This window comes from Mus musculus, chromosome 5 (genome assembly GCF_000001635.26).
Source record: "Mus musculus strain C57BL/6J chromosome 5, GRCm38.p6 C57BL/6J".
In the NCBI taxonomy this organism is placed as follows: Eukaryota; Metazoa; Chordata; class Mammalia; order Rodentia; family Muridae; genus Mus; species Mus musculus.
Window position 1 is genome coordinate 134,200,843 of NC_000071.6, and position 17,594 is coordinate 134,218,436.

At 49.2% G+C, this 17,594-nt stretch overlaps 1 protein-coding gene across 7 annotated transcripts in view; it reads left to right on the top strand.

Moving 5' to 3' along the window:
- Gtf2ird2 (GTF2I repeat domain containing 2) overlaps positions 1-17,304 on the top strand; it is a 35,590-nt gene extending 18,286 nt beyond the window's left edge. For 2 of the 7 annotated variants that reach the window (XM_006504345.4, XM_006504343.2), the window contains 10 exons: positions 562-616; positions 1,397-1,440; positions 2,429-2,506; positions 5,929-5,985; positions 8,038-8,100; positions 10,356-10,433; positions 12,210-12,293; positions 13,125-13,308; positions 13,799-13,827; positions 15,294-17,304. In XM_006504345.4, coding sequence (XP_006504408.1) covers positions 562-616; positions 1,397-1,440; positions 2,429-2,506; positions 5,929-5,985; positions 8,038-8,100; positions 10,356-10,433; positions 12,210-12,293; positions 13,125-13,308; positions 13,799-13,827; positions 15,294-16,870 — 2,249 coding nt within the window. In that variant the 3' untranslated portion in view covers positions 16,871-17,304. Of the gene's footprint in view, positions 1-561; positions 617-1,250; positions 1,441-2,428; positions 2,507-5,928; positions 5,986-8,037; positions 8,101-10,355; positions 10,434-12,209; positions 12,294-13,124; positions 13,309-13,798; positions 13,828-15,091 lie in introns of those variants that run through there. The other 5 variants (XM_030254062.1, NM_053266.1, XM_030254063.1 and 2 more) reach the window with 5 other exon arrangements.
- The last annotated feature ends 290 nt before the right edge of the window (positions 17,305-17,594 follow it).

Here is a 17,594-nt window from a genome sequence, read left to right on the forward strand (position 1 = left end):
GAGGATCAGGAGTTGCCGGTCATCTCCAGCTACACAGGGTATTTCAGGCCAGCCTTAGCTACCTATCTTTAAAAACAAAACCACCAACAAAACAAAACCCAAAAGGTAATGCCATATTTTTTACAGAATAATGAAAGCCTCTGTATGTCCAGGACATTGGGTGTTTGTTTGTTTGCTTGTTAGAGACTCGCCTCAGCCTGGGCTGGGGACCTGGGCTGGGAACCATTGGATGCGGAGGCCCAGCCACTCACCAGTCCTCCTGTTTCCATGAAGACACCACACAGGCCACTTTAGTGACTCACTCAGGTGACCCAGCTGGTGATTGGCCAGGCTGGGGTCCTCACTTACACTCCTGGCACTGTCTGCCCATTTTCGGGGTAGCCTGCCAATAATAAGGAGAGCTGAGCTGGTTTTGACTGGCCTCGTTCCCTGCTAGCACTTCTGCCATGGCTTTGACTTGAGAATTCTCCTTCCTCTGCTTTCAAATGATGTGTCCTTGAATGTGAGTCCTGTTCCTTGGTGCTGAGAGAGACTAATGTGCACCTTTTTGTTCTTGCACAGGTGGCCTTGGGATGGTGACAGATGCTGGGAGGCCGACAGTACCACCAAATGACAGGTTAAAAAAAGGAATAAATAAATGAGTAATTAAGAAAGGCATATATGAATAATAACAGACCAGGAATCGTGAGTGATGATCTTGTGATCTCAGGATTGGGAGGGGAGGCAAGAGGATCGGGAGTTCAAGGTCATCCTTGGCTACACTGTGAGCCTGAGGACAGCCCACATGAGACGTAGTGTCGAGAAGAAAGAGGGAAGGGGGATGGCTAATACGGGCTAGAGAAGCGGCTCAGCACTTAAGATCCATCACTGCTCTTCCCGGAGATTCCAGTATGGTTCTCAGCACCATGTCACACAGTATACAACTACCTGCAACACTCTCTCTAACCTCCACAGGCGCCAGGCACATACGGTCTGCATCCCTTGCAGCAAAACACTCAACGCATTAAAAAACTTCCTGACCCAGCCGGGCGTGGTGGTGCATGCCTTTAATCCCAGCACTCGGGAGGCAGAGGCAGGCAGATTTCTGAGTTCGAGGCCAGCCTGGTCTACAAAGTGAGTTCCAGGACAGCCAGGGCTATACAGAGAAACCCTGTCTTGAAAAAACAAAAACAAAAAAAACTTCTTGACCCTATTTATTTATTTTAATAGTTTTTGTTTTTTTGACACAGGGTTTCTCTGTGTAGCCCTGACTGTCCTGGAACTCAGTCTGTAGACCAGGCTGGCCTCGAACTCAGAGATCCACCTGTCTCCACCTCCCCAATGCTGGGATAATAGCTGTGTGCCATCATGCCCGGCTCCATCCTAATCCTTGACCTGGATTTCCTTCTCCTTGCAGCTATGGCCCTGTCAGTGTGAAAACTGAACCCATGGAAGATTCTGGTAGGTACACTTGATGCTTTGACAATCAAATGTTTAGCAGGCTATCCTCTGATGGATGCGCTTATAAAAATGACCACTAAGTATTTAACCATAAGTAGGATCATATTTGTAGAATTCTAGGTAAGTACTGCTCATCTGAAATGCTTGGTCCCACCATTGAGATAGCTCAGCAGGTAAGGACTCTGTTCCACTGGGAGCTGGGATCACAAGTATGTGGGGACATCTGGCCCACTTTGTGGGTGCTGGGTCACAAACTTAGCCCTCATGGCAGCATAATAATCCTCTTAGCCACCTGACCCGTGTCACCAGCCCCCATAAAGCTCTGGGGTGCTTGGGTCTTAAATCCTCTGACCATCTAAGACACAAGCCAAAGACAGCAGAGACTGGAGAAGCACTCATCCCCGGCATTAACCAGGAAAGCATAGAGGGTGGAAAGCCACCATGTTGGGACTGAGACGCACACTCCACAGCTCAGTTCTGCTCCACCATGATGCCTGCCTCAGTTCTTCCTCTCCACTTCGCCTCTCCAGAGCTGTCGCTCCCCACAGGGCCATTGCTAACAGTGTTTCCCGGGGATGCACTGGGAGGCAGTGGGACCTTTGAGAGGTGGAGGGAAATCTTCAGGTCACTGAGGCATGCCCCTGCAGCCTGGCCTCCAGTTGACTGTTAGTGAGCCAAAGAGGACTTTACTCTTAAGACTCAGTCCTAAAGAGCAGGCCCTTGCTAGCCTGGAACGTGCCAGACAGATGAGGCTGGCCTTGAACTCACAGAGATCCACTTGCCTCAGTCTCTGACAGGCTGGGAGTAGAGGCGTGCGCCATCACATCCTGCTTCCAAAGAGGATCTGGAAGAGTTGGTTCTTCTGTGTCAGCCTCTGCCTCCTGCGTGCTGCGGTGACTGGCTTATGCCACCATTCCCACCAGGGAGATGTTCAGTCAGCTGGCTGTGCTGACCGGACCCCTAACTGTGGTCTCTGTTGCCCTCATAGGCACTTCACCAAGGGCAGCAGCCATGCTAATCAAGACGGAGTCGGAAGATCCTAATTACAACGTGTGTAACGTGCAAGGTAATGCGGTGCCAGGTCCTTCACAGGCAGTATGGTAGTCACTCATCCGAAAGATGAGCGGGAGGAGCGAGGGGACAGGAGGGCAGCTCAGTGAGGAAGAGCAAGCATGAGGACCTGCGTTCAGGTCCCAGCACCCACAGAAAACGCTTGGCATGGCCACAGGTTCGGTACTGGCAGAACCAGAGACAGGAGGATGTCTGGGGCTTGCTGACCTAGCTCCTGTCTCCAGCATCTGGATCCAGTGTCAAGTGATGGAACACGACACCGGACATCCTCCTCCAGCCTGCGCACGTGCACACAGACACTGCACCCACACACACATGTATGAATATACCACACACTCCACACAAAACCAGAGCTACAGATCCATGTGCGCTGACCTAGATTACACAATGAGTGGAACTCATCTTCAGTACAGTGGGGCATTTGTGGGGCACACCTGTAACCCCAGTGCTTAGAAAGTAAAGGCAGAAGGAGCTTAGCTTCAGGGTCATCCCTGCCTTCTGTCTTGGTCAGTGTTCTATTGCTGTGAAGAGACACTATGACCATGGCAAGTCTTATAAAGGAAAGCATTCCACTGGGGCTGGCTTCCATTTGAGAGACCTATTATTAACCACCCGTTATTGTCATGGCAGGAAGCATGGTGTTTGTTACACAGGTAAATAGGATACTGGAGAGGCACACACAGATTCACAGGCAGCACAAATCAAGGGTAACACTGGGGCTCCTTTGAGCTTCTGAAACCTCAAAGCCCATTCCCTCCCCACTCCACCCCCACGTTCTCCAACAAGGCCACACCTCCAGTAATGACTCCCAATGAATCATGATTGGGAGCCATTTTAAAATTTTTATTTATTTATTATATGTAAGTACACTGTCACTGTCTTCAGACACACACCAGAAGAGGGCATTGGATCCCATTACAGATGGTTGTGAGCCACCATGTGGTTGCTGGGATTTGAACTCAGGACCTCTGGAAGAGGAAGCTTTCAGTGCTCTTAACCACTGAGCCACCTTACCAGACCTGGGAGCCATTTTCATTCAAACTACCATAACTATCTAGGAAGTTCAAGCCTGGGCTACATGTGACTCTATCTCAAAAATTAAGAAACCCAAGCTGGGACGTGAGGGCCATCTGGCTGCGACATCTGTCACCCATTGACCACCAGGGTTGATTCGGCTGATCTGGCTGGCTAGGCGGTGTTCCCTTCCTCCCTCACCACTCCATGTGCGTCCCTCCCGGACGACCTCCCCCGAATAGAGGAGGACCGGTCTTTGGTCAAGGGTATACGAGTAGCTGTGCTCCCCTGCCTGAACCTCCAAACAAGCTCTCAAGAAACCCAAGCTGAAGAGATGGCTCAGTGGTTAAGCAGATTAGATGCTCTTCCTGAGACCTGAGTCCAATTCATAGCATACACATGAGGGCTTACAATTAGTTGTAACTCCAGTTTCAGGGGCTCCAACATCCTCACACAGACATACACGTAGGTAAAACACCAACTGCACATGAAATAAAAATGATGATTTTTTTTTTTTAATTAAGAAAAGCTTCTCAAAGCGACATCCTGCATACAGTCATGGATCTATCAGGTAATGCAGCTTATTGAGGCAAGTCAGCAGTCTGTAAAGGACCAAAGTCGGCTGATTAAAGATGCACCAAACCTCATCGAAAAGACTTCCAGGGCTGGAAAGATGGGTCAGTGGTTAAGAGCACTGTCTACTCTTCCAAAGGTCCTGGGTTCGATTCCCAGCACTGACATAGCATCTCACAACCATCTATAACTGCATCCCTGTGGGATCTGAGTCCCTCTTCTAGTGTGTAGCTACACCTGCAGACAAAACTCCCATATACATTGTCTTAGGGTTTCTATTGCTGTGTCAAAACACCACGACCAGAAAGCAAGTTGGGGAGGAAAGGGTTCATTTGGCTTTCATTTCTACATTGCTGTTCATCGCTGAAGGAAATCAGGACAGGAACTCAAGTAGGGCAGGAGCCTAGAGGCAGGAGCTCATGCAGAGGCCATGGAGGGTGCTGCTTCCTGGCTTGCTCCTCATGCTTTGCCCAGCCAGCTTTCTTATAGAACGCAGGGCCACCAGGCCACAGATGGCACTACCCACCATGGGCTGGGCCCTCGCTTATTGATCACTAATTGAGAAAAATGCCTTACAGTTGGATCTCATGGAGGCATTTCTTAAACTGAGGACTGTTTCCTCTTTGATGACTCTTGCTTTCATCAGGTTGATATAAAACTAGCCAGTACATACATTAAAATAAATAAATAAATAAATCTAGCTGATTGCTATGGCCACAGCAATAGGATGACTGTAACAGGATCCACTGCCTTCCTTGTGAAACGGATCTGATTCCCGGTAGCTAACACTGTTGTGGGTGGCTGAGCACATCACCCGCTGTCCTGGCACTGCGGAACAGTGAAGCATGGCATCATGGAGGAGACCTGCCAGTAAGCCTTGTGCTCTTTCCTCTCCCCTGCCTAAAATGCTTTCGATTTGTAGATTAATTCCAAGATATGTTTTTTTCCATAACAACAACAACAATAGACCACTTCCAGGAGGATCAGTGGGTAGAATACCTGTCCCTAGACATCCCCAGCACCCGCATATTCTTAGGAAAGAACCAACGTCTACAACTCGACCTCTGACCTCCATATATGCATTATGGCATGCACCGCCACACGTGTGCATGCACATAATAGATACATGAATTTTTTTTTTTTTTGAGACAGGGTTACTCTGAGTAGCCCTGGCTGCCCTAGAACTCACTCTGTAGACCAGGCTGACCTTGTCCTTACCGAGATCTGCCTGCATCTGCCTCCTGAATACTGGGATTAAAGGCGTGCCCCACCACAGCCCTGCTTAAAACAGTTTTTTAGAGATAGGAAACAAAAAGGACTTTGTAGTGGTGCGACTGATTTGGGGTCACTCAGGCTTCTGTAACTCTTTTATTTTATTTATTTTATTTTAGACAGGGTCTATGTAGCCCAGGCTGGCCCCAAACTTAACTGTGTCCTAGAAGATGGTCTTGAACTCTTGCTCCTCCTGCCTCCACCTCCCGAGTGCTGGGGATGTGGATCCCGGAACTTCTGCGCCCTAGCTAAGCGCTCTACCTACTGAGCCACATCCCAGTCCTTAAAATGCTTCCATTGCATTCCGTGGCCTCTTTGCTTTATTCTAAATGTTTTATCATGTTTCTAATTTATGCATTGGTGGGGAAGGGGGGAATGCCATGGTACACATGTGCAGTACTCAGTTCCCTCCTTCCATAATATGGGTCCTGGGAGTCAAACTCAGGTCCTCAAGCTTGGCTGCAATCACCTTTACCTGCAGAGCCATCTCGCCAGCCCCAGTGACTTCTGTATGTTGTGTTTTGGTGCTGGGCTGTAGACTGCTTATTCTCCTTTCAGGAAGCCAGCATTTTTCCGCCAGCAGTGACGTCACTGGAATGGAGCTACCATCTGAAGGTTAGAAAACGAAGTGTCTCCTCCCCCTTAACACGGGGGAATAAAGAAGGTGGCCTCCTGGCATGTCTGTCTTAGGAAGCAGCATTAGGGGCTGTGTGGTTTGCGTTTCCGATCTGTAAGTGCAGTGAGTGGGAACCCCACACCGATGCTGCCCACTGTGGCCTTACCACGGTAGGTCTTTTTGTTTGCTGGCAGAGAGGATGTAGGTAGCCCAGGTTGGAGCTCACCGTGTAGCTGCTGACCTCAAACTCGCAGCCTCCTCTCTGCCTCCACATGAGGGAGGAGGGTGTGGCACTATACATCTGGCCTTTCTTCCCTTTTGTTTATTTATTTTTGTTGTTGTTTATTTGTTTGGTTGTTTTATTGGTTTGTTTTGTTTTTTTTAAGACAGGATCTCACTCTGTAGCCCTTGCCAGCCTGGAACTCACTCTTTAGACCAGGCTGCCATCAAACTCCACAGGTCTGCCTGCCTCTTCCTCCCAAGTGCTGGGATTAAAGGCTACACAATCACACCCAGCCCTCTCTTTTTAGAAGACAGGCTTTGAACATAGTTCAGGCTGGCATCAAAGTTGAAACCCTCTGCCCCAGCTTCCTTAGAGCAGAGATTGGAACCGGGGGCCACCGTACCCTACATCTCTCTTTTTTAATCCTAGTAATTCATTTTTTAAAATTCATTTCACTTTTTAATTGTGTGTGTGCATATCTGTGCACCTGAGTTCGGGTACAGACATAGGGTAGGAAAAGTATCAGATGCCCTGGAGTTGGAATTACTGCCAGTTGTGAGCCTCTCAGGACGGGTGTTAGGAAATGAGCTCTGGTCTTATCCAAAAACAAAAAAGCGCCTGCTTGCTTGCTTGCTTGCTTGCTTGCTTGCTTATTTATTTATTTATTTATTTATTTATTTATTTATTTATTTATTTGATGTATATGAGTGCTCTATCTGCATATACACCTCCATGCCAGAAGGCATCAGATCCCTTTATGTGGGAATTGAACTCTGGACCTCTGGAAGAGCAGCCAGTGCTCTTAACCGCTGAGCCATCTCTCCAGTCCACTCATCCCCACCCCCCACCCCCCCAAGAGTTCTTAACAACTGAATCCTCTCAGCCAGGCAGTTGGTGGCCTGTGCCTTTAATCCCAACACTCAGGAGGCATGGGTAGGCAGATCGACATGAGTTCAAGACCAACCTGGTCTATAGAAGGCATTCCAGGATAGCCAGGCTACACGGAGAAACCCTGTCTTGAAAAACCAAAACAAGTGAGTCACCTCTCCAGCAGCCCCTCCCCACCCCATAGCAGTCGATTACAAAGTTAGGAAGCACCATCACCACGTGAAACACCACTGCCCAAGTAGAGGACCCAGTGTCCACGACTGGGAACAGATCTAGATTGCTTGGTCATATGTAGAAGTTTCTATCTCCTCTAATCCCTTAGAGGAGAAGCCCATGTGAAATTATGATGTTTACTTCTGTGGAGACAAGGTCTGACTGGCCACAGACTTCCTTGTGTAGACGACAGGACGACCTCCGTCTTCTAATCTCTATGCACCGCTAAGGTTGGGATACAGTGTTTGTACATGCTAAGCAGGTGCTCTACAAACCAAGCCACGCCCCCCAGGCTGACATCATAAGTTAGTGCCTGATGATTATCTCTTACAAAAGTAAACTCACTGTGTGTTTAGTATGTACAAACGGGGCTGGAGAGATGGCTCAGCGGTTATGATCACTAGCTGATGATCTTCCAGAGGTCCTGAGTTCAGTTCCCAGCACCCACATAGCAGCTTACAATTGTAACTCCAGTTCTAGGAGATCTAACATCGTTTCGTGATCTCTGCGGATGTGAGCAAACACTCTTATACATAGAATAAAATAAACCTTCTGAAAAATTCTAAAACCAAGGCCATCCTGGGCTACCAAGTGAGCCCTTGCCTCCAAACAAAACAAAACTCCAGCATGAGGATAAATGTGGGTAGGGGTGGAGCTGGGGGCAGTAAACTGTGGGAGCCTGAGATTGCTCAATCATGAATGTCATTTTAGATGTTTTCTTTTTAAGAGTCTACTCGGATGGTCGCTTTAGAGACCAATGAGGACCCCGAGACTGAGGTAAAAATGGAAGGTGAGTCACCAAAACGCTTGTTATTGTCACATGGTCAGGGTGACTTTCCACGCAGCCCTCACTACTTCTGAAATGATTATTGTACGGTGGTGATTGGAACCGGTGTGTGTATGTTCACATTCATGCATGTGTTGGATGAGAATGAGCCATAGGCTCCCATGTGTGAATGCTTGGTCCCCAGTTGATGGAACTGTTTGGGAAGGATTAGGAGGTGTGGCCTTGGTGATGGAGCTGTGTCCCTAGAGGTGAGCCTGGAGGTTTCAAAAGGCCCCACCATTTCCAGTTAGCCCTCTCTGCCTTGTGCTCATGGATCACGATGTGAGCTCTTAGTTACTGCTTTAGCACTGTGCCCGCTTGCCTTCTGCCACAAGGGTCATGGACTCTAACCCTCTGGAACCATAAGCCTAGTAAACTCCGCCTTCTATAAGGTGCCTTGGCAATGGTTTCTTATCATAGCAACACAAAAGTAACTAAGACAGATGACCATGTCTCGATGCATGGAGGAGTCAGAGGACATCTTTGTGGAGTCACTTCTCTCCTTCCTTCCACCTTGAGATGGGTCCTGGGGACCGAACTCAGGCCACCAGCTTTGCAGAAAACGTACCTTTTCCCACTGAGCCACCTCACTGGCCCTCAAATAGAAATAGAATTAGCCCTCTCTTTAGCCACAGTTAGAATTAATTTGAGGGTTTGGTTGGTGGGGGACACAGTATGGTGTCCACATCCTCTATTTATGAAAAGCCAGCAAGGCCACTTGGAGCCCTGGGTCCTGATAGTTTCACCTTTGCAACGAGAGTAAAAGGTTTAATGATGGCAGCTGTCTCCTTATTGGGTGGGCCGCAACAATCAATTGTTTTTGAAGATGTCACCATGTACTTTATTAAGCAGAAATGGGCTAGCCTAACACTCACTCAGAAGGCCTTGTACGATACGGCGGAGGACCTTGCACAAGTGTCTTGTCTGGGGCTTTCTCCAAACCAATTCTCATTGCCAAGCTAGAGCACAAGCTAGAGCAACCCTCATTGCAAGCTAGAGGCGGAGTTCTCCCAGTCAAAGGAAGCCTTTGGCAGTGGGGGTTAGAAAGCAGGCTTCACGGGGCACCTCTAAGAACTGAGCAAATACACCCAATGAGCCAAAAGCACAGCGCGTGCAGTGAAAGTAAACATCCCTCCAAATCAGCCGAGCAGACAGGAAGAGAGATTAACTCCTGACCTGTCTATCCCAGCTTGCCGAGGAAGGCGAGTCAAGAGCCAAGTTGAGTGATGTCCAGTGCACTGTCTCTTTTTCTGTAGTCACGTGGACTTCCTCAGAAGCAGTGCTTTTCAGTTCACTACAGCTCTTCAGCTGGATGTAAGGAATCTCAGGCCTCCCTCTCCCTGATGATCATCCTGTTCAGCCGCAGAGTACAGGGTCAGAGGATGCCATCCATCTGGCACATTAACAGCTGTCACAATGTTGCAACAAAGTACTGAATTAATGAGACTGCAGGGCGGTGGTGGCGCACACCTGTAACCCCAGCACTTAGGAGTCAGAGGCAGGAAGATGTCTGAGCTCAAGGCCAGCCTGGCCTATAGGACAGCCAGGACTTCACAGAGAAACCATATCTTGAAAAAAACAAAAACACAAACACAAACCAAAGAGACTGAAGAAATGGCTTAGCCATTGAGAACAATGTTGTTGATCTTCTGGAGGACCCAAATTTAGTTCCCAGCCAGCTCCCATCTCGTGTGGCTCCCAACTGCCTCTAACTCCAGCTTCTTCTGGCCTCTGTGTGCTTACATGCTTGCATCCCAACATAGACACACACTCATACACATAAATGAAAAGACATTTTTTTCTAAGAACATCAGCAACTTAAAAGAGGAGGGGAGACAGTCTTTCCCAGCGTAGCAGACACTGCACGGTAGCCAGAGCTGGAGGCAGCTGATCACATTGTATCCACAGTCAGGAAGCAGACAGATTGATGCTGGTGCTCAACTTTCTTTCTTCTTTTTGTTCAGTCTGGGCCCCCAGAGCATGGGGTGGAGCCCCAACATCAGGTTGAGACTTCTCTCCTCAGTGTACACTCTGGAAGCACCCTCACAGACATGTCCAGCCAGATTGACCTTGAAGGTCAACCATCTTTCAACACCGCACACAGGGGTGGGGATAGGGAGGCAGTATCCAGGCTGCACTTCTCCTTATGTAACACTTGGGTATATTTTAGAGACTTGCAGATTTTCTGGTCACTCTGACTCTTTCTGTTTGCTCTCAAGGAAATGCAAGTCCATCCAACCTTGTAAACTCTGCAGCAGGTGTTGAAGACCTTAGGATCATACAGGTGACAGTCGCAGGTGGGGACATCCACTTAATGTCTTCATCATTTGAATCACAGTTTTCTTTTTTGTAAAGTTTGTTTTCCTTTATTTAGGTGTGTATGTGTGTCCAAGCGTCTGCCATGTGAGTGCTGTGAGTGTGGTACCCAGAAGAGGGCACAAGATCCCTTGAAGCTGCCCTGAAACTGGCTCTGCAGACCAGGCTGGCCTTGAACTCAGAGATTGGCCTGCCTCTGCCTCCCGAGTGCTGGGATTCGAGACATGTACCACCACCCAGCTGTATTTATTTTTAATTTGTCGTGATTTACTTTGTTTCCTGGGTATGAGTTTTGTCTGTGTGTGTGTGTGTGCACTATGCAGTGCCTAGTGCCCATCAAGTTCAGATTGGAAGGGTAAGATGCATGCGCTGGAAAGGAAACAGGACCTTTGCAAGAGCAGCAAGTGCTCTTAGCTACTGAGCCAGCTCTTCAGAGGCCCCCTGAGCCACTCTTTAAAGATTACTTATTTAAGTTTTAAGACAGGGTCCCACTCTGTATCCCTGGCTGGCCTGGAACTCACTGTGTAGACAGGCTGGCCTCTAATACAGAGATCTGCCTGCTTCTGCTTCCTGAGTGCTGAGAGGTATGGACCACCACACCAAGCTTTTAAAAGAATGTTTTTAATTAGAGCTGGATATGGTGGTGCATGCATTAAACCCCAGCACTCGGGAGGCAGAGGCAGGCAGATCTCACCCTGGTCTACAGATCAAGTTCCAGCACAGCCAGGGCTGCACAGAGAAACCTTGTCTTGAAAAAGCAGGAAACCACCAGGCGTGGTGGCGCACGCCTTTAATCCCAGCACTCGGGAGGCAGAGGCAGGCAAATTTCTGAGTTCGAGGCCAGCCTGGTCTACAAAGTGAGTTCCAGGACAGCCAGGGCTACACAGAGAAACCCTGTCTCGAAAACAAACAAACAAACAAAACAAAAAACAAACAAACAAAAAAACCCAACCAAACAAAAAAAGCAAGGAACCAAACCAAACAAAATTTTAATTAAAAAAAAAAAATAATTTTAAAGTATTGAAAGATATCCCCTCTGAGCCCTAGCCTCGTTTTTCTTCACTTCTTGTCCTGTGGGATGGGCTGAGGTTTGCATTACAGTATTGAAGGCAGCGATGGAGATACCACCCTTGTCCTGCTCAGCACTGAACATGTTCCTCAAGAACAGCATGCGCAGTGGCTGGAGACAGGTCAGGGCTGAGAGGGTTTACTGTTCGTGCAGAGGGACCCAGGTTCTGTTCCCATCTCACCCCCGCTCATAACCACCTGAAGCTCCAGGGGACCCCACATCTTTGTCTAATCTCCATGGGCGCTTGCATGCGTGTGGCACACACATAAACACAAATAAAAAAAAACACAAATTAAAGTAGGGCTGGAGAGATGGCTCAGCAGTTGAGAGCACTGACTGCTCTTCCAGAGGTCCTGAGTTCAATTCCCAGCATCTACACAGTGGCTCACAACCATCTATAATGAAATCTGATGCCCTCTTCTGGAGTGTCTGAAGACAGCTACAGTGTACTCATATTAAATAAATACATTTTTAAAACATTTTTTAAGTATTATGGGGTATGTTTCTATGGGATTGTCAAAATTATCATCTGTAACAGCTTCCGTTTTGTGTATTTCCCAAATGCTCACTTACTGTGCTCAGGTAGCTAACCAATAAGACAGGTAAACAGGCATTTCTGCTAATATCTGTCTTGAAGAGGAAAAAAGTGTATGAATGAGCCTGGTTTGTGTCTTCCTATTATTTGTAGATAATGAGAAGGAGAGGCTCTCAGGCCTCGAAAAAATTAAGCAACTGCGAGAACAAGTAAACGACCTCTTCAGCCGCAAGTTTGGTAAGTTTCTGTTGTTGGCACACATCCATTACACTTAAGTGTGTGTTGGAGGGCATGCACACACGAAGACACTGTCCTTGGAGACCAGAAGAAGGCGTCAGAGCCCTTAGTGCTGGAGTTACAGGCACCTGTGAGCTGCCCAACATGGGTGCTAGTAACAAACGCAGTCCTTTGGAAGAGCAGCAAGTGATCTTAACTGCTGAGCCATCTCTCCACCTCCAACATTTATAGACTTTACCCACCCCACCCCTTAATGGAGTACTGAACATTGAAAGTACTCTAGTCCTGCTATAATCACTTGCCGAAATTTCTTTTCTAGTTATTTATTTTTGAGATAGGCTGTGACTGTATGACATAGGCCAGTCTTGAATTCAATCAAGATATTCTTGAAAAGTGCCGGAATTACTGCCCTGTGCTGTTTTTGGGTAGTTCAAAAATCTCCAGGGAGTAGGCAGTTCTTGAACTTTTGATTCTCCTGATTTTAGCCCCCTGAATAGCTGGGATCCTAGGCCTGTGCCACCAGGTTCAGCACAGTCATTGTTGGGTTTGGAGACAGCAATGTCACTGTCTTGGCCCAACTGACGTCAAACACTTAGACTCCAGTAACCTTACCTCTTGGCTACTCAAGTACAGATGTGCACCTCCAGGTCTAGCTCTTGACACTAAAGACAGAGCCCAGGAAGCCTGGCGTGTGAGCCAAGCATTTAAGAATTCAAGTCCATAGACTCTGACTCAAAAACAACAACAACAACAGACAAACAAACAAAAAACCTAAAGCTTTGAAAACTAAGGCACAGAGGCATCCAGTTTACCCCGCACCTCTCATCACAGGGGAGGCGATCGGAGTGGACTTCCCCGTGAAGGTTCCCTACAGGAAAATCACCTTCAACCCTGGCTGTGTGGTGATTGATGGCATGCCTCCGGGGGTGGTGTTCAAAGCCCCCGGGTATCTGGAGATCAGCTCCATGAGGAGGATCCTGGATGCTGCAGACTTCATCAAGTTCACGGTCATTAGGTGAGTGAGTCCCAGCTCCCCTAGAGCAAGCTGGAGATGGGCAGCCGCCTAGTGAGCAAGTCTGGAGCCCAGCCAGGAGACCAGCCGGGTGGGGAGGGGCCACCCTTCATCTTGGAGTCAGGATGCTCCAAGGCATTCCACTCTCTTCTGCTTCTGCAGCTGTGCCTCTGGTCCTGTTCCTCTCATTATTTTTTATTATACTTATGTATGAGGGGCTTGTCATGGCACATGTGTGAGGACACTTATGAAAGTCAGTTCTTTCCTTCTACCACGTGGGCCCCAGAGATTGAACTCGGGTCTCGGGTTTGGCAGCAAGCATCCTCACCCACCGAGCCATCTTGCTGACCATTGTGGGTTTCCCCCCCTCAGCCTCACTTCCGAGTTTGCCTAGCTAGCACTGTGTCGACACCACCAGAAGTGTGGAGACACAGCTAGCTGGGCCGAATGAAAACAGACTTCCTTCCCCTGTTCCTCCCCTGTCTCCCTGCAGACCACTTCCTGGACTTGAACTCAGTAATGGTGAGTATTTTGAGAAGCAGGAACATGGCAGGACACAATGGTTTGTGTAGTGTCATGGTGGGCACTTAGCACAGGGCCCTCCCACCTGCAGCCTGGAGCCTGCCAGTAAAGCAGGTGGCCTTTCAGATGTGCTGGTTTGGTTTGTTAAGGGCCTGGGGATGACGCCCAAGGTCTCTCGAGACCTAGGCAAGTGCTCTACCTTTGACCTACACCCAAAGCCCTATTTACCTTTTATTTTACTTCTCTTTTGTTCCTTGGTTTTTATTATTGTTGGTCTCAAGGTGCAGCTCTGCCCAGCCTGGAAACTCCCTGAGATCCACCTGCCTCTGCTTCCCGTTTGCTGGGTCACAGGTACACAGCACTGCACCCAGCTGTCTGGTGTTTTGAAGACAGTGTCTCACTCCTTCAGTCCCAGACACTTGCCTACAATTTATTATGTGGTCCAGGCTGCCTTCTAAGTCACAGAAACCGTCTTGCTTCTGCCTCCCAAGTGCTAGGTTACAGGCTCCTGGCACCATACCGGGTTTTATGTGGTGTTGGGTATCAAAGCCAGGGGGGCCTCTTGCATAGCATGCAAGCACTCTATCACATCTCCAGCCCCACTACAACTTGTTAAGATACATATATATATATGTATATTTATGCTGTCAGGAATTATTCCACTTAACTGTATAGTGGCTTCAAACACCAACACACCGAGCCCAGTATGCTGCCGCAGGTCTGTAATCCCAGCCCTGGGGATTGCATGAGTTGTAGGCTAGCCTGGTCTACACAGTGAGGCCTTGTCTCAAAAAAAGCCAAAACACACAAACTCAATCCCCACTAACACGTGCACATATAACCACACTACTCACCTGAGTTAGGTGGGGGCTGACTCTACCCTGGCACTTTTGAGGTCTAAAGCTTTGGCAAGTCGTGTATTTCCTTTGCTTGGTCCCTTTTTTAATATTTCAAAGCTCTCTTGGAAGTTAGGCAAGGTGGCCCACAGCTGTAATCCCGGCACTGAGGAAACTGTGGCCAGAGGCCCACTAGGAAGGAGTTCAGGGCCAGCCTGAGCTACAAAGTAAGGCAGTCTCAAAAACAAACAAAAACAATCAACAAAACAGTAAACATGCCAGGCGTGGTAGTCCATACCTTTACTCCCAGCACTCAGGAGGCGAGACATGTGGATCTGTGAGTTTGGGTCCACCACCCTCGTCTACATAGTAAGTTCCAGGACAACCGGAGCTATGTAGAAATACCCTGTCTTTTTTTTTTTTTAAAGGCCAGAGAGAAGCTGGAGATGGTGGCACATGCCAACCATCTCACATTGATGAGGTGGAGTTAGGATCAAAACGCCAAGGTCACTGTTGGCTCCCTAGTGAGTTTGAGGCATGCTGGGGTATCAGGACACCCGCTCTCAAAATTAAATAGAACAGGGCAAGGGTTAGGGAGTTGCCAAGTCACCATTCCATGTCTCTATAAAGTGGGGAAACGGAAGATAGACCAGGAGGGCCGCGTGTTTCAAGAAAAGTGGGAGCGAGCCTATTTCTTCGTGGAGGTGCAGAACATCCCCACGTGTTTGATCTGCAAGCAGAGCGTGTCGGTGTCCAAGGAGTACAACCTGCGCCGCCACTACCAGACCAACCACAGCCGGCACTATGACCAGTACTCGGGTCAGGCCCGGGAAGAGAAGCTTAGAGAGCTGAAAAGGGGACTGCGGAAGTATCTCCTGGGGGCCTCGGAGATCGTGTGTCCAGAGCAACCATTCCCCAATGCAAGTCCCCCCACGAACTCCGCGGTGCAGCCGGCGGAAGAGGTGGCCGGGAGCTTATGGGAGAAGTTAAGACAGAAAATCCGCTCCTTTGTGGCGTACTCCATCGCCATCGATGAGATTACGGATATCAATGACACCACCCAGCTGGCCATCTTCATCCGCGGCGTCGACGACAACTTCGACGTGTCCGAGGAACTTTTGGACACTGTGCCCATGACAGGCGCCAAATCCGGGAATGAGATATTCCTGCGCGTTGAGAAGAGTCTCAAGAAGTTCAGTATCGATTGGTCCAAGCTGGTGAGCGTGGCCTCCACGGGCACGCCGGCCATGATGGATGCCAACAGCGGGCTGGTGACAAAGCTCAGAGCCAGGGCAGCCTCATGTTGCAAGGGAGCCGACCTCAAATCCGTGCGCTGTATCATTCACCCAGAGTGGCTGTGCGCCCAGAAGTTAAGAATGGGCCACGTCATGGACGTGGTGGTAGACTCGGTGAACTGGATCTGCTCCCGTGGCCTGAACCACGGCGACTTCACGACACTGCTCTACGAGCTGGACAGTCAGTATGGCAGCCTACTGTACCACACGGCCCTCAAATGGCTGGGCCGAGGGCTGGTCCTCAGGAGGTTCTTCGAATCCTTGGAGGAAATAGACTCGTTTATGTCTTCCCGGGGCAAACCTGTGCCCCAGCTCAGTTCTCGGGACTGGATCCTGGACCTGGCCTTCCTAGTGGACATGACGACGCACCTCAATACACTGGATGCCTCCCTCCAAGGCCATTCACAGATCGTGACCCAGATGTATGACTTCATCCGGGCCTTCCTAGCGAAACTGTGCCTCTGGGAGACGCATCTGGCCAGGAACAACCTGGCCCACTTCCCCACGCTGAAATCGGTTTCCCGGAGTGAAAGCGACGGGCTCAACTACATCCCTAAGATCGTGGAGCTGAAGGCCGAGTTCCAGAGGCGCCTGTCGGATTTCAAGTCGTGTGAGAGCGAGCTCACCCTGTTCAGCTCCCCGTTTTCCACCACGATCGACAGCGTGCGCGAGGAGCTCCAGATGGAGGTGATCGACCTGCAGTGCAACACGGTGCTGAGGACCAAGTACGACAAGGTGGGCGTCCCGGACTTCTACAAGCACCTGTGGAGCAGTTACCCCAAATACAGGAGCCACTGTGCCAGGATGCTGTCCATGTTCAGCAGCACCCACATCTGCGAGCAGCTCTTCTCCATCCTGAAGCTGAGCAAGAAAGAGGCGCAGTGGGGCGCAGCACTCCAGGTGGCCACGTGACAGAGCAGAGGGCGGAGCCTTCAATCCCACTACTGCGGAGGCCAAGGCAGGAGGATCTGAGTTTGAATTTGAGGTCAGCTTGGGCTACCTATCAATACCCCATTTCAATAAAGAGAAGTTGCTGGAAGAGGAAAGGAAGGAAATCTGGCCATTCCTCTATGTGGAGACCTAGAATGTTCCAGACCTAATAGCCTGTGAGACGAGAATAGACCATTAAACCTCTCCGTTTAATGAAAATAATGTCCCCTCTCCCCCCACTTTGAGTCGGAATCCCAGTTTACACATCACAGCTGTTCAGATGACCTGTGACACCTGTCTGTAGTTTGGTAAAGCCCATAACAGTTGTAGGTCCAGTGGCTGGCTCCTCTTGGCTTCACTGACCCATGCCACTCATCCACGCTGTCCTGTTTCAAATAAACCCACTGTGAAAGATGTGTGTGTGTTTGTGTGTGTGTGGGGGGGTGCACACATATAGGTGTCTCCGCATGTTACCAGCCTATGCCCTGTGCTTCCAAGTTTAAGGATAATCGGCCAGAGACACAGTCCCGTAATCTAGAATGCCTGGAGCTAGACAGGTCAGGAGTGAAATGGAAGATCTAGAGTAACTAACACAGGATCTAACGGACAGGTAAGCTAAGGCTTAAAGGCCACTTCCTCCTTCCTCTTCCCTCTTTCTCCCTTCCTCCCTCTTCCTCCCTCCCTTTTCTTCTTCCTCCCATCCTCC